At 41.5% G+C, this 16,588-nt stretch overlaps 1 protein-coding gene across 19 annotated transcripts in view; it reads right to left on the bottom strand.

The window, feature by feature from the left end:
• Window positions 1-14,471: 14,471 nt before the first annotated feature.
• Window positions 14,472-16,588, bottom strand: part of RIMS2 (regulating synaptic membrane exocytosis 2) — a 753,630-nt gene continuing 751,513 nt past the window's right edge. For all 19 annotated transcript variants that reach the window (XM_062188147.1, XM_062188136.1, XM_062188128.1 and 16 more), the window contains one exon: window positions 14,472-16,174. In XM_062188147.1, the coding sequence (XP_062044131.1) occupies window positions 15,956-16,174 (219 nt within the window). In that variant the 3' untranslated portion in view covers window positions 14,472-15,955. The remainder of the gene's footprint in view (window positions 16,175-16,588) is intronic.

Raw genomic sequence — 16,588 nt, forward strand, 5'->3', positions numbered from 1 at the left:
ACATATTTTTTTTTAAAAAAAAAAAGAGAACTAGAAAAAGGAAGTATTATTAGATATGTAAAGGATTTTTTCTTCTCAGTTTCTTTGAAATGTAATTGACTAATATTTTAAAATAGTACGTTGTATTATGGCAATTAGTTTGTTACATAAACAACTTTTTTTTAAAAGATTTTATTTATTTATTTGAAAGAGTTACACAGAGAGAGGAGGAGAGACAGAGAGAGAAAGGGAGGTCTTCCATCCACTGGTTCACTCCCCAGTTGGCTGCAACAGTCAGAGCCCTGATGATCCAAAGCCAGGAGCCAGGAGGTTCTTCTGGGTCTCCCACGTGGGTACAGGAATGCAAGCACTTGGGCCATCTTCTACTGCTTTCCCAGTCCATAGCAGAGGGCTGAATCAGAAGTGGAATAGCCGGGACTCGAACTGGTGCTCCTATGGGATGCCGGCACTGCTGGTGGCGGCTCTACCCGCTATGCCACAGCGACAGCCCCATAAACAAACTATTTGACAACAATAGCAAAATAGGCAAAGTAAGTAGAATTTTGCTGCTGTAAGATTCTCACATTTTATGTGATTTGTAAAATATCAACTCTAAGTTGAAGTTAATACAACCATAAAAATTAATCAAAGCAAGTAGAGGATTAAAAGTGGGATGTTAAAATATAGAATAATCTAAAAGACAGGGAAAGAAGAATAGATAAAATTATATAAGATAACTTGGAAATGAATGTCAAGATGGTAGACTTAAACTCAGCCATATTAACAATTACATTCAATGTAAATAAATGTAACATTTCAATTAAAAAGCAGAAGTCATCAGACTAGATTAAAAAGCAAAACAAACCTTATACTGCCTAAAAGAGACAGTGATGCTATTTCAATAAACCGGCACAGACAGATTAAAAGGCTGGAAACACTGTGTATAAGGATGACGGCATAGGCAGCACATCAACATAAACTCCCAGATAAGGAACATTACCCACGATAAGCTGTTTAATTCATCAGGAGAAGAGAGTAATAATGTCTCCTATATAGTTAGTAACAGATGTTCAGAATTCATGAACAGAAGTGACGGAGTTAAAAGAAGAAATGGACTCACTTAGGAACAGAGATTTCAGTACTTCTCTTTTAGTAACTGATAACATCAGATAATCAATATGGATATAAAATATTATAACAATAATATCAATCAACTTGACCTACTTAATAGTTATAGAAGACTAACACTACACCCAACACCTGAGAAGTATATGTCCTTTTCAAGTACACTTGGCATGTCCACAAGGTCAGTAAGGACTTGGACAATAAGTTTCAAAAAATCAAAATCTTGTAGTTTTATTTTTAACCAAATCAGAATTAATTAAAATTCAATAACAATAATATGGCTAGAAAACTCCCAAATCTTTGGAATTACTACACTTCTACATAGCCCATGGATCCAAATAGCAATCACAAGGTAATAAAATATGAGAGCTGAATAATAATAAAAATACAAGTCAACATTTGTGAGATGCAGTGAAGTAGTGTTTTGGAAGAAATATAACATAACCTTAAGAATTATATTAGAAAAGAAGAAAGGTTTAAAATCAGTTATCCAAGCTTCCACTTTAAAAAAAAAAAACACTAAAAGAACAAAGAAAATAAGGAGGTAGAAAGCAATAAAGATCAGAAATCTATGAGATACAAAACAAAGAATAGAGAAATATTACAGACCTCAACAGTGACACAGTGAGAAGATTAACAAAATTAATGAACCTGTAGCAAGATTGATCAGGAGAGAAAATTATCAGGATTGTGAGTAAAAAGGGATAATCATGTCAGATTTTATGAACACTGGAAGACTTACAAAAATATTGCAAAAGCTTATTGTAATGGTAAATATACTAATTTATATAAAATTTAAAAATCCCCTTAAGGGAATTTTCTGATACTCTAGAAGTCTCTTATTTACACAGTGAATTTAACTTATAACCAAAATCTTCCCATTAAAAAAAAAAAAAAAAAGAATGTCAGGGCTGGATGGCTTCACAGGTGAAATCTATCAAATAATTGAAAAAGAAAAATGCCAGTCTTAACAAGTTCATTCAGAAAATAAAGGTAGAGATATTTTCCAGTTAGTTTTTTCACAAGACCATCATAACCCAGATATGAAATATGACAAACATATTAGAGGAAAAAATTAGAGACCATTATCTCATGAATAGAGACAAGGGAATTCTTAATAAAATGTTATCATTTGGATCCAGCAATATATTAAAGTGATAACGCATCATGGTCAAGTTTGGAATCTTTCCAAATTCTCAAATGGTTTATCACTGGAAAAATCAATCACTATAGGTCATCATATTAACAGACTATCAGAGAAAAAACACACAATGATCCCAACAGAAGCAGAAAAAGTATTTGACAAATTTAAAATGTATTTGTGATATGAAAATATTTTTAAAAATTTTAAAAGATTTATTTATTTATTTGAAAGTCAGAGTTACACAGAGAGAGGAGAGGCAGAGAGAGAGAGGTCTTCCATCCGATGGTTCACCCCCCAGTTGGCTGCAACAGCCAAAACTGCACCGGTCCGAAGCCAGGAGCCAGGAGCCAGGAGCTTTGTCCTGGTCTACCATGTGGGTGCAGGGGCCCAAGAACCTGGGCCATCTTCTACTGCTTTCCCAGGTCATGGCAGAGAGCTGGATCAGAAGAGGAGCAGCCAGGACTAGAACCCGCACCCATATGGGATGCCGGCACATCAGGCCAGGGCGTTAACCCGCTGAGCCAAGCTCAGGCCCCCTATGATATGAAAATTAAGAATAAAAGGGAACTTCCTTAATATGATAAAAAGTATTGGGGGCCGTTGCTGTGATGCAGTAGGTTAATCCTCTGCCTGTGGCGCTGGCATCCCATATGGGCACCAGTTCTAGTCTCGGCTGCTCCACTTCTGATCCAGCAGAGCTGTGGCCTGAGAAAGCAGTAGAAGATGGCCCAAGTGCTTGGGCCCCTGCACCCACATGGGAGACCTGGAGGAAGCTCCTGGCTCCTGGCTTCAGATCGGCTCAGCTCTGGACGTTGCAGCCAATTGGGGAGTGAACCAGCGGAAGGAAGACCTTTCTCTCTTTCTCTCTCTCTTCCTCTCACTGTCTGTAATTCTGCCTCTCAAATAAATAAATAAATAAATAAATAATCTTTTTAAAAAAAACTATGTATAAAAATTCTTGAATTAGTAATCTATCTCCTCCAAGATTAAAAATCTTGGGCAAGACTTCCAGGAAAGCACTAAATGTAGCTTCCCAGGTTACTGGTACCCTCTGTCTTCCCTCTTACTCTTATTTTCATTTTTCCAAGAGTGTAGATGTGACAGCAAGAGCTGCAGCTATCATCTTGTATCCAAGAAGTAACCTTGAAAAAACACGAGCGTCTATAATTTTAAGATACGTGTACTGAGGACTCTATTACTTATGGCTGAATGCAATTCCCAATTGATACAAAAAATAACTTTGGTTACTGTGCACTTGCTATATGCAGACTGTGTTGGATGCAGTCATGTCTTTGTCATGTAAATTCCTGAAGTCCTTCGTTATAAGCATTTTATCCTTGTTTATTGGTGAAAATAGAAACAGATGACCGGACAGTAAGCAGAAAGGCTCACCTCCTTTGAGCAGCCTTCCAAGAAAATGAACCAAACCTCCTATGCTCCTTTCTCATATGCATCCTATATGGCAGAGGACACAAACCATTTGAGGTACATAGGTCTTTGGCTGTCTGAATATTTGGAAAAAATGTATAACTTGGGGAATATACTGACTTACTTGTACCATGTTATCCAGAATTGTCATTATTAAGATCAAATTATGTGTTTGAGGCAAGAGCAAGCGGCAATCAGAAAGTCTCACGATTTGGACACCAAGAACGGCACATGCCTGCATTGTCCAGGTTCCTTCCAGGACTACTGGTGGCTGATGCCTCCCTTTGCATTCCTTGGGTGCCAGAGCCCTCTCCTATGTCTCATGTGCTCAGATCCTATTTTATGAGTGCTAAAGAATGTGTTCGAAATGTAGCTGATGGACTATCCAGCTCAAAATATTTTGGGCCGGGCAGGTTAATGCTTTGATACATCCATTTTAGAAGAACAGAGAGGAAAAAGAACAGACACACAAAAGGTGACCGCAGCAAGGGCAAGGTGCTGCCAATGGCTACTCACTGTGCTGCAAAAACAAGGCCTTTCTTTCTAGGACAGCAGTGCTGCTCTGGGGTGGTCCGTGCACTTCCAGGGTCCCTGGGCCCCAGGCGTCAAGTGTCTTCTTAACAGCATGAGCTCTCTCTCCCCCCACCGACATCAAGGTGCTCCCAACTCTTCAGAAAGACCCTGGATGCAATTTTATAATTGAAGGTAGCCTCTAAGGATTGGTTCCTGTTTCCGTTTTGTTTCTGGTTCTCACATTCACCTTGCTTACCTGCCTTGCTCTGAGCTAGGTCTACACAAAAAAGGACCAAATTCTACCCAAGGAAAATAGACCAAATTCTAATTCAGGGATTGGTTGTTTTGAAAATACTTTCTTTTCTTACAGTCTTCTTCCCTCTCCCTCCTCCTACCTCCAATTCCCCTTTCATGCCCTGAACAAAGAGTTCCAGCTTTGAATGAAGAGTCCAGTACCAAAATAGGATGTGTTGTGAAAACAGAGAAGCCAGGACAGATGCACTTTTAATATGCAGATGGTTGCTGAAAGCCAGTTTACTTGCAAGTAACATGATTCCTGGACATTCTTAAGAGCCTGTTTCTTACATGATTCTAAGACTTGAGACTTTGTGTTATACCTCATCACTTCTCTCCAAGAACCCTGAAGAACTCGACTTCTGGTTTTTTGGACCCAGAATCCTTTCTCTCATAGTCTTTGGGCATTGGGTTTGTACCTGAGGGTGGACTGAATTGGCAGCTTTAAATGCTCAGTGCTGGAGAAGGATGGCCCAGGTCCTTGGGCCCTGCACCTGCATGGGAGATCAGGAGGAAGCACCTGGCTCCTGGCTTCAGATTGACGTAGCGCGCTGGCCGTGGCGGCCATTTAGGGGGTGAACCAACGGAAGGAAGACCTTTCTCTTTGTCTCTCTCTCTCACTGTCTAACTCTGCCTGTCAAAAAATAAAAAATAAATAAAAATAAAAATAAGTAAATAAATGCTCAGTGCTGGACAGATCTCAGAACATCATGATGACTCTACCCCTCAGCCCCTCTTCTCAAAAGCTTTGGAGATTTTTTGTTTTGACTGTTGTGTGTGGTGTGTGTGTGTCTGTGTCTGTGTGTGTTTTAAATGATGTCATAAATAAAGTACGTTTTAGGGCTGGCACTGTGGTGTAGCAGGGTAAGCCTCTGCCTGTGGCACCAGCATCCCATATGGGTGCTGATTTGAGTGCTGGCTGCTCCACTTCCAATCCTGCTCCCTGCTGATGGCCTGGGAGAGCAGTGAAAATGGCTCAGGTGCCTGGGTCCCTGAACCCACAAGGGAGACCAGGAAGAAGCTCCTGGCTTCGGATCTGCCCAACTCTGATCACTGAGGCCATTTAAAGAGTGAACCAGCGGAAGGAAGCCCTCTCTCTGTGTCTCTCCCTCTCTATCTGTAACTCTGCCTCTCAAATAAATAAATAAATCTTTAAAGATTAAATACTATTTCATGGATGTTCGTACACAAAGCTCTATGACAAAATAAGAATGCACTCAGCAACACAAAGCTTTTCTCACGACGTCCACTATTTCTCCTGCTAGAGCTTGAGACTTGCCAAGAAAGCCTTGTACTTGTCTGTCACTGTTTTGCTGCCATGTTGCGCCTCACTACCCAGACAGGGCCTGAGTTGTTGCTGGGTCCGGATCGGGCTACCCAGTGTATCGTCAGAGTCCCATTGTTATCCGCAGGGGCTCTGCAGTCTTGGGTGACTGTGACCCCCCACGCCCTCCCCCCACAAGAAGCCTGGTGTCCCCACTCACCCAGACCTAGGCATGGGAAGCCCAGACTTTTGAGGTGAGAACTGGAGCTGAGCCAGACCTAGTTCCTCGCTGAGGAAACAAAGGTGCAGCACCCACATCTGAGGATCCAGAGGGCCCCCTTCTCCCACCTGCTTTGATGTCCACAGGCTGGGATGTCCCCTCCCATCCTTGATTCTGCAGGGCACACAGAGCCAGCCCATGCAGAATGAAACTTCCCCACAGCATTTTAAAGAAAGATTTATTTACAGACACAGAGAGAGGAGCAACAGAGAGAAAGGTCTTCCATCCGCTGGTTCACTCCTCAAAAGGTCCTAATGGCTGGAGCTGGGCTGATCTGAAGCTGGGAGCCAGGAGCTTCTTCCTGGTCTCTCATGTGGGTGCAGGGGTGAAATCACTTGGGCCATTTTCAACTGCTTTCCCAGGCCATAGCAGAGAGCTGGATTGGAAGAGGAGCAGCCGGGACACGAACGGGTGCCCATATGGGATGCTGGTGCTGCAGGTGGAGGCTTAGCCTTCTATGCCACAGTGGTGCCCACTCTCCTCCCCCCACCCATGCATTTTGAAAGTTCTGTCTTCTGTTTATTTTTAAATTTTTTTCTATTTATTTTCTTTTTTGTTTGAAAATAAAATGGAGAGATTGAGAAAGAGAGAAAGAGAGAGAGAGAGAGAGAGAGAGAGAGAGAGAGAGATCCTCCATCCAGTGGTTCACTCCTCAGATGCCTGCAGTGGCTGGGACTCGGCCAGCTGGAAGGTAGAGCCAGGAACTCAATCCACATCTGTCCCATAGGTGGCAGGGACCCACTTACTTGAGCCATCATCTGCTGCCTCCCAGGGAGGGCACGAGCAGGAAGTTGGACTGGAAGCCGAGTGGCTGGGGTTCGCAGATGGGACACAGGTGTCGCAGGCAGCGACCTAAGCTGCTGCCCCAAGCACCTGCCCCTGCCATTCCTGTCTTCAGTAACTGCCAGGCCGCTGCTCCATTCTGACAGGTCCTGGGCTGCTTGCTGCTAGGGATCCCTTACTGGGGCCTGATTAATCACGTAGCCCCGGCCAGTGGATTGCTGCCCTACTGCGACGGGATACGTTCATCTCCAGAAATATTCGTACCTCCAAATCCACCAGCGGGTATACCCACCTTGGCCTGGACTGTCCACAGGGAGCTCTGTTTTGCTTGCTTAGAAGGATTTGTGCCTTAGGTGAGACAGACAGGCAAGGAATAGAATGGTTTTCTTTCTTTTTTTTTTTGACAGGCAGAGTGGACAGTGAGAGAGAGAGAGACAGAGAGAAAGATCTTCCTTTTGCCGTTGGTTCACCCTCCAATGGCCGCCGCGGCTGGCGCATCGCGCTGATCTGAAGCCAGGAGCCAGGTGCTTCCTCCTGGTCTCCCATGCGGATGCAGGGCCCAAGGATTTGGGCCATCCTCCACTGCACTCCCGGGCCACAGCAGAGAGCTGGCCTGGAAGAGGGGCAACCAGGACAGCATCCAGCACCCCGACCGGGACTAGAACCCGGAGTGCCGGCACCGCAGGCGGAGGATTAGCCTACTGAGCCGTGGTGCCAGCCTAGAATGGTTTTCAAGTCATTCTAATCAATTGTTCATACTCTTAACGTGGAACACTTGTACATACTTATTTCCCAGCTGAAGATCCAGAAGGTCTTATGGCGTGCAAGGTGCTGTATATCCTATGTACCTCATTTCGTTTGATGCCTTTGACAGTCCAGTGAATTGGGAGTTTTACTATTTCCACTTTGCAGGGAATAGGGATGACTTGTTCAGTGCTGAACAGCAAATAAATGGCATTCCAGGGAGAAGCCAATGGAGCATAATTTTAAAAAACGAGTTTGTGATGTACACACACTGGGAGCAAGTTGCCATCTCGTTATGCAGTCAGAGCAGTGAGGAAAATGGATGTTGGTCATTATCTGACATGTTTCCTAGCGTTTTAAAATGATGTATTAAAACATTCAGAGGATATAAGGATTATTTCCTGGCAGACGTGGTAATGATTAAAAAGGCATGGAAGAATCTAGAAAAATTTAAATTATCACTCTAAAATTCCCATGAGAAAGATAAAAGCAAGCAAAATATAGAGAAATATATAAAAATACATAAACAGGTATATAAATAAAACTAAAGTCCCAAACAGTCTGATTACAGAGAGACAGCACTGATGAACTCATTTTAACCAATGAGTGTAAAGGGAGGAGACTGGATCCCAGTGAAGGAACAGAACTAGGGCATGACCTGGAGGTGCAGTGGCAGGAGGCTGAAGGTGACTCTGGTAAGGCTGGGGCAGCACTGACGGCAATGACTACACCTCTTTCAGTTCTTTCGGGCCCATGGAGTTGTCAAGGAGGGGGCAAATCCCTTCTGCTGCGGAGAGGTGATGATGGGAAAAAATTGCTAAAACGTCTTCGAATTATCTCTTGCTTCTCTTGTCCACAACTAGAATGATCTTCAGCTGGAAATGGTAAAACTATAGAGCAGGTCATGATAGGAAAAAGAGCTGTTATTAGGGTGTGCCTACTTTGTGCCGAATTCATATACATTTTCTCATGAAATCCCAATTATAACACAAAAATGTCAGTGTTAGCATAACCAGCAACCTCTTCCTCCCTTGCTGTACCCTGTCCCTCCATGCTGTTAGCACCAAGACTGCACTACAAGGAAGACACAGTTGATGTCTGTGGTCATATCTATAGTTCAGTAAATCATTTGAAAAATGTGCAAACGAATTCCCCATGGATAAAGTGGGGGATGTGCATGGTGGATTATGGCCAGGTGCAGTGGCTTCACAATGGATTGAAGAACCTGGTGTCTTGTCAGAGAATGCAGGGCTGCATCTGGATAAGCCACTTCTCAGATGGGAGACCTTGGTCACATTAGTCAAACTATCTGAACTACCATTTTCTTATCTGCAGACTGAAGACTGTAACACTACTTGCCTCATAAGGTAATCATAAGAGTTAACTTAAATAACATATTAACTTTGTAAACTATAAGGTGCTACGTGACAGTCATTATTATTCACATTAATATTACCCACAGAGAGTTACGAAACTTTGATCTTGGCCCTACTTTGGTCAACATTTTACAAAGACATGGATGAAGACTGAGGAAATGCCCTGATCAGGTTTTGGGTAGTGGAAGGTTGTATGTTTAGTGAGTTTCGAAGCTTCAGCATACAACAGAGTGAATGCCAGGCTTAGGAGAGTCATAATGTTTTGGTAGACTGGAATGCTAGACAAAACCAGTGAGAAACAATTTAGCAAGAATGAACTTTTTAATGTGTGCATGGCTAAAAATGAAATTCCACAAGGACAGAATGAGCAAGCAATTGCCATGATGGCAGAGCTGAGAGATTTGGTTGACCAGTAGCCCAATCTGACGTGTGAAGTGGCTGCAAAAAGAAGCAACAGGTTCACAAGTGGCACCTACTGAAGCAGAGTCCATAGTACTTGGACCCATACCCAACTACTGTTATTTCCTTAATTCTGGAGAGGGTGGCTAGAGGACAAATAAGAAGATAAGGTTTCTAGTAAGAGACAGGTGGCTGGGGAGAATAGAAGCATAATTGCAAATCTCACCTCTACAGCAATAGCCAACACATCTTTGGTCTTGAATGCCTGATATTGTGCTAAGTCTCTTTTCCATGTTACTTCATTTCATCTTCTCAACAGGTGAGCCAGGCATTGTTATTATTTCCCCTTACCTCATTGTATAGATGTGAAAACAGAATAAATGACTCAATCAAGTTTACATGACTAGTAAGTGAGGGAACACATTGTTGAACTTGGGCATTTTTATCTAGAACAAGCACTTTTAGCCAACATGCTATTCTTCTTCCTATCAATTGGGAATAATGTCATTGAATTTAAAATATTTGAAGGACAATCTGGGAGAGGGACCAGCCCTTTGTATTTCTAGAAGGCAGTACTAGTTTCAGGAAGTACAGAATACTGGAAAGGATATTTAGGCCAAGTGTTAGGATGTAGAGCCAGATAGAAACTATGGAGTGAAATGCATTGCACAGTTTATTTCTCCATCCACTTGCCAAGCAGGGGTTGCATGCCCACCATTTAGGGTTTTGCCTAATGTTATAAGGTTGCCATAGGTAACCTCAATGATTCCTTCAATATCCTACAACTTCATTGGACTTGTTGACCAAATGTATTAAGACTAATGACCTCAAGCAGCAGGAACCCCAACTAACTACAGCTAAAATGTGTGGGCTGTCTTGGAAGAGCAAAGAGGCAGCTGGTCTCAATCATAATGGCATCAAGAATGTGACATCTGTAGGACTCTCTCTCCAATTCTTGCCTCCAGTTGACTTTGTAGAGTTTCTCCTATCATAAATGAACTTTTATCATACATAAGAAAACAGCAGCCACCAGCAGCTCCTCACTTCTATTTTTTCTATCTAATAGTTTTTGTCACTGGAGATGGACTGCCTCTCTGGCCGGAAAGCAAACTAAATAAAACAAAAATGAACCTTCACAGGCAAGGGTACAGGTTGACCTAGTTTAAGAGTCTACAACTCCACATCATTCAATAGAGACAGAGGAATGAGATAATTTACAACGTGGCAGGTCTCATGGGATCAACAGGGATAGATCAGAAAAGGAAACACATTGAACCACAGGGTGCCCTGTCCCAAGGCAAAAATACAGGAATCTGGTACTCAAAGGACAGAAGGGCACTACAGGCTTTTTGATTCAATCTTATGCAAATTATGAACATAAGCTTCAGGACTCAGGAATCTTCCAGGTTGATGATAGTGATCTTTCAGGCAATATCTGGAAGGGGCATTCACAGTTAAGGCCCTACAATATGCTCAGGGCTTAATCTTGAAAACAGAATCACACGCTTTGGTTCCTGTAGTCAAAGACCTAACCATTTAATGGGATTAAGGGCTGAGTTGCACTCAGAACCATGTTTGATATAATTACATAGAGAATTAGCTCTTACTAGTTATCTCATTTACAAAGAGATCTCACATCAAGTACACGCAAAAAGCTCTCAGTGGTTTTAGAAATAGCCCAGGATGGAGAAATCTGTATCTACTTGTTCACTATTCATTCACTCACAAGCACTGTAAGAGATACTGTAAGATAAAAATGTCGTAGACTCATGAGTCTGTTCTCTCAAATATCTCCCTCACTCTTCTCTCTGGAATATTCTGCATCTCAGTCTGGCCTCCTGCTACCGTCATCTCCTGCTATTTAACCTCTATCCATTGTGCTAGGTGTCAGCCTCTGCTGCTTTGATTGGGTTAAATGCTTTGTTGTATCCGCCCTTCCATCCTCAGGGCTTCACATTAGGAAAGTTACCACACTTGTCATCTTTCATTGCCTCTGTCTTCTTCAGTAGAATGAAAGGCAGAGTCACGTTTGTTCTCTTCACTATGCCTGGACTAGTGCTTCAGAAATAACAGACTAAACATTGCTTGACAGTTATTTATTGAGTATTTATGTGGTAAGCGTTGTTCTTGGTTCTTAGAGAACAGAAGAAAAAAGGGGCCAGTGCTGTGCTGTAGCAGGTAATGCCTGTGGTGCCAGCATCCCATATGGGCACCAGTTGCTGGCTGCTCTACTTCCAATGCAGCTCCCAGCTAATGGCCTGGGAAAACAGCAGAAGATGGTCCAAGTACTTGGGCCCCTGCACTCACAGGGGAGACCTGGAAGTTCTTGGTTCTTGGCTTTGAACGTGCCCAGCTCCAGCCATTGTGGCCATTTGGGGAGTGAACCAGCAGATGGAGGATTTCTCTCTCTCTCTCTCTCTCTCTCTCTCTCTCTCTCTCTCTGTTGCTGTGTCTTTTGGATAAATAAATATTTTTTTTTTAAAAAGAATAGATATGGTTCCTAAAGACACTTATATGTTAGTTAAGTGTTGATTTAATGAAAGCAGAGTATATAGCTCAAACTCCTTATTTCCCAGATGAGGAAATGAATTCCACAGCAATTAAATGACCTGAGTCAAACCACATGGAAAATTTGAGTGGCACACTTTTTAAAAAATTGGTTCATTTACTTAAAATTTTCCTCCTGCACACTGCTTCTCATTTCATAAACCAAAGGTGGGTGTGTGAACTTCTATTTATTTAGTCCATGGATGCCAGCAGGACACTGAGGGAGGGCACCATGTGTTGAGTGAATGCAAACAAACATGCACAGTGTATGATTTTTATGTGTACATAACAGTAAAGGTTTAGTCCGGGATAAGCACATAGCATGGGTGATTTCTTGCCCAATTCTGTCACAGGCCTTATAAGAGGGACCTTCATGCTCCTTATTGTTGCTTGGGGAACACTGGCACCTGGGGGCCGTGGAAGAGTGAAGGACTTGGCATCAATGGCAGCAGCAATTTTAGGGTTCAGTCGGAAACTGACTCAGTTCTGAGCTGGGAGTTACGAGAAGCCCTACCATGGGCCACTTTTCAGAAAGAAGGGCTTTTCAAGAGAAGACGTATGAAAAAGGCAAGCGGATTTTTTTTTTTTTTATCATGGGAGTGTATGAACAGCTAAGATACAGCTCACTAGAAGAGGGAGCAAATCCTGAATAATGAAATATGGGAGTGGTTTGGGCAACTGGACTGGAATTGAGTCCTTGGGAGTGGAGGAGATGGTTGTCTTGAAGACTGGAGAGCACTAGGAGTAGATTTCAGTTGGATAACTGGTAAGTGGGAGACCAAAGTAGCTCTTAAATGTGGACTCTGGGGAGGGTGCCAGGGGATGGGACACCGCTGAGGTCCCTTTTTCTCTCATTTTGGGGAAACGCCCTAGAAGGTTATGGAGAAACTCTCACCCATTTACACTCACACAGCGGGAGCCAGGCCCTGGCAGCACGCACTCCTCCCCCCACAGCGCTGGGCAGAGAGACGCAGAAGCACGCATCATCGGCCCCCACTGGCATCTTTTTGCCCAGGAAAAGAGCAGAGCCTGTGCATGATTCTTTGTTAACTGCCATCAGTCATGGCCAGGACTAACTCAGAAATCTCACTCCTCTCACTCATACAACTTGTCACTGAACCATTTCACCAGAGAACACCTCAATCCAATAACAACCTTAAAACAAAACAAAGCAAAAACAAACAAAAAACAACCAGCAACTTCCAATGATGTGAACAGAGAGTCTATGGTACTTGAAGAAAATGCTCTCCTGAGGGCTATTAGCTAAGACCAGCAGTCCACTCAGGCCCTGCAGAGGTAGGAAATGACAATTGGGTGGTCTTTAAATGACAAGTGAGTTTAGGGATATGCTGTGGCAGGCTGGGGATGTGTGGGAAGAAGTCAGAGAAAGCACTGCACACAACATTTGTAAAGAAAATGTTTTATTGAAAGTGTTAATACCATCACCAGAATGAATTTGATTTACATTAGTTGGTGTTTGTTACAGGACTAATCTGCCCTTTTTTTCCCAACTGAAATTCCCTTTACTTTGAAAACATACTATGTACAGGGCAGCAATGGTCACTGGCATGGTGCTATTTACATGACTAAACCACAAGTTGAGGTGCAGACATGTGAAAATTAAAAAAAAAAAAAACACCAACTTTTAAATAAATACTGCATAATGACAAGTATGTACAAATATTCCATTCAGTCATGTCCTTCTTATTAAAATTAGAAATAATTTGTATAGGAATATGCACAAAAGATTATGTGACTGCATCTTACTATCAGGAGAATGGTGAATGTTTACTCTAAGGGGTAGTGTAGACACTACAGGCCTATTAAATCAATTGTTGCTGGTACACAGATGTCTAAATTATTTCAATAAAGTTTTATCCATTCTTTTAACAACTTTACCTGGGTCCATCATAGATCACAGAATGTCAAGACACAGTCTCGGTGTATTTCATATTGCACCACATAAAGAGAAGGCATTTTTAGTGATACTCATTTTTAACTTTTGCACCATATCAAGCACAACAGTTTTCAATGGTCAGCGCTGAATTAAAAAAATAAAATAAAAACAAAAGCAAAGAAAAGAAATTTGTGCATGGCCTTACTTTAAATAAATGGAATGTATATGTGTTTCAAAAGCTATTACAAGAAATTTAAATCAATCTGTAAGAATGTATTATTAAAGTGTACGTCAACAACCAGAAAATATGGGTGGCTGATTACGTTAACCAGTGACGTTTCCCCCAAATAGGGGAACTTAGGAGAAATTTGACCTTGCAGCACCACCCAATGGTAATCACTGTCTGTAAAAGCAAAGGCAGGGGTTTTGACTTTAGGGATTTGCACATAGACTTTTGGTGATGGCATCAAAGAACTATTAATAGGCATACTGACTTTTTTTGAGTCACCTAAAAATTGGAGCTTTAAAATTCTTGCAAATTTATGTTTACTATATTTCTTTAGAAATATAATTTGTGAAAAATTGAATTTTACTACAGAAAAATGAATTAATAAACAGCCCTGTGTTTCAGGGCTCCAAATTTTTAGCAGTGTTTCTATACACATAGTAAATGGAAACTGGCTAAAGAAACTGCTTTAACTGATTAGAAAACAAACAAAACCTAAGACCTTCTATAAACAATACTTTAACCCCTGTATGAATAATGCTGGTGCTAAAAATAAATTAATTAGACATTACAATGGCCACATGATTTTAGGATTTTCCTGTAAACTCAACTTTGAGGGTCAACAAAAAATTACCATGCACTGTACAATAAATTGCAAAAGTTCAAATATCTTCTTTGTCAAATACATGCTGACTTACTTCAATTTACTCCCAAGTCATGTTGCAAAATCCTTTTCAACATGCTTGAAATAAAGAAAGCTCTTAAATAGTTGTTTTCCCTTGAGAAATTCATAAATTCAGAAGCTTTGATAGCTCTGAATCAAACATGGGGTATAAGAGGGGATCAGATGAAAAATTTGTAACTTTTTAGTATAAGGTTCACTCTGGTAGGGAGAAAGAAAAGAGTAAAAGAGGGAGAAGAGGAAAAGAGAGAAAAGAGGAAGGAAGATGCGAAAAATTTGCACATATGGAACTTCATAAGATTTGTATATTTAACAGGGAAATAAATTGAATCTATTACACTCATTTGTCACATAAAGAGAATTTTAAGTATCTTCTAGAAAGTACTTTCATTTGTAATGTCTGCCAAAACACAGACTATGATTAAAGAATAAACATGGTGTGTCTTTGTATCACCCTGTTGCATTCTCTTCCCCTTTTAAAACCATGCACTAGTGAAATTTATTTTTAAAAATAATATAAATTGTTGAAAATGGCTGATTTTTATTTTTATTTTTTTTGCAAGTTGCAGCCCCAAGAAAATAATTTAAGTATTCAGCTAATCGGTGTCCATGCAAAAAGAGTTTCTTTAATTTCATTCAGGACAGCATTGCCACAGAATCTTGTTTCCCGAGTCCAAAGTCTCTTGGCATTAGGGAATGACGGGTTGACAGGAGCTACCAAGTCTGCCACTCTCCCTGCTGGACTGACTGCTCAGGTTCACCATCCAGAGAGGGGCTGATGCTTTGTTCCTGACCACTTCTTTGGTCTTCTGCTTTTCACCTGATGCTTCCTAGAACTTCTCTCCTAGATCTGTCACATAGCTTCATGGCTGTACAGCTCCATTTCTGTGGCATAACGGGGCTTTGGGTTCAGATAAATGAAGAAAAAGGTAAGATAAAAATATAAAGGTGCCGTTGAAAAGGGCTTCTGTTGCATGAAACTGACTGATTCTTTGAGATTAATCCATGGCTTCAGATTGGACCAAAAATGAGTGTCATTGAACTCTAAACCTGATAGTTCTTCATAGCTCTGCTCTTTCACCTGAGGGCCTTCGTTAGGGCACAATGTGTGCAACTTCCTCTGAGAACACAGGATCGCTTGGTATCCCTAGAAACAGGCTCAGAAGACACAACATTAAGCATGCAGTGTTACCAGGGTTGGCGACCTGTGATTTCTTTTTTTTTTTCTTTTTTTTTTTGTAACGCTGGTTGCTGTGACAACAGTTTTACAGCTGCTATGAACGAGAGTAAGAAGGTCCAGTTGAACTTTCCAGAGATGACTGGGAAGCTCTTCTTGTCAGAGGGGCCAGAGTTGGATCTACTAGGGAGGAAGGGGGGAAAAGTTTGAACCATCCAATCACCATATTGGATAGTTCCAGTTCATCTAAAAGTATCTGGGCCACTCCCATGAAGGATTTGTGATCCATGCGACCATAATCTCCCCAGACGATAATCTGTTGGCAAAATTAAAAATAATGTTAGCATAATCATGTATATAACAAAAGTCTTGTAAAGTACTCTGGAATAATAAAACACATTCAGTTTGTGTTCCAACATCAAAGACAAACTTAAGTAGTGGCATTTGACTAATGGAGTAGCTGTCTTTAACTTTTGGAATCCAAAAGTACATTAGGAGAACTGTCCCAGAGCGCTAAGATCATAAGCTGTGCAGGGAGACTGGAGTTTATGTGTGATGGGTGTTTGTGAGTCATTTAAAGAAGAGGACAATGTGTGTAGTTTTATGCTACTGACCACTGCTTCAATGTTTCCAACATATTTCAGTCGTGAGAAACAGAAAACAACGTGATGGAGAGATAACTGGGTCTAAAGTCTGACTCTGTGAAAAGATGTTCTGCAGCAAGGGGATA

Source organism: Lepus europaeus, chromosome 4, assembly GCF_033115175.1.
Source record: "Lepus europaeus isolate LE1 chromosome 4, mLepTim1.pri, whole genome shotgun sequence".
In the NCBI taxonomy this organism is placed as follows: Eukaryota; Metazoa; Chordata; class Mammalia; order Lagomorpha; family Leporidae; genus Lepus; species Lepus europaeus.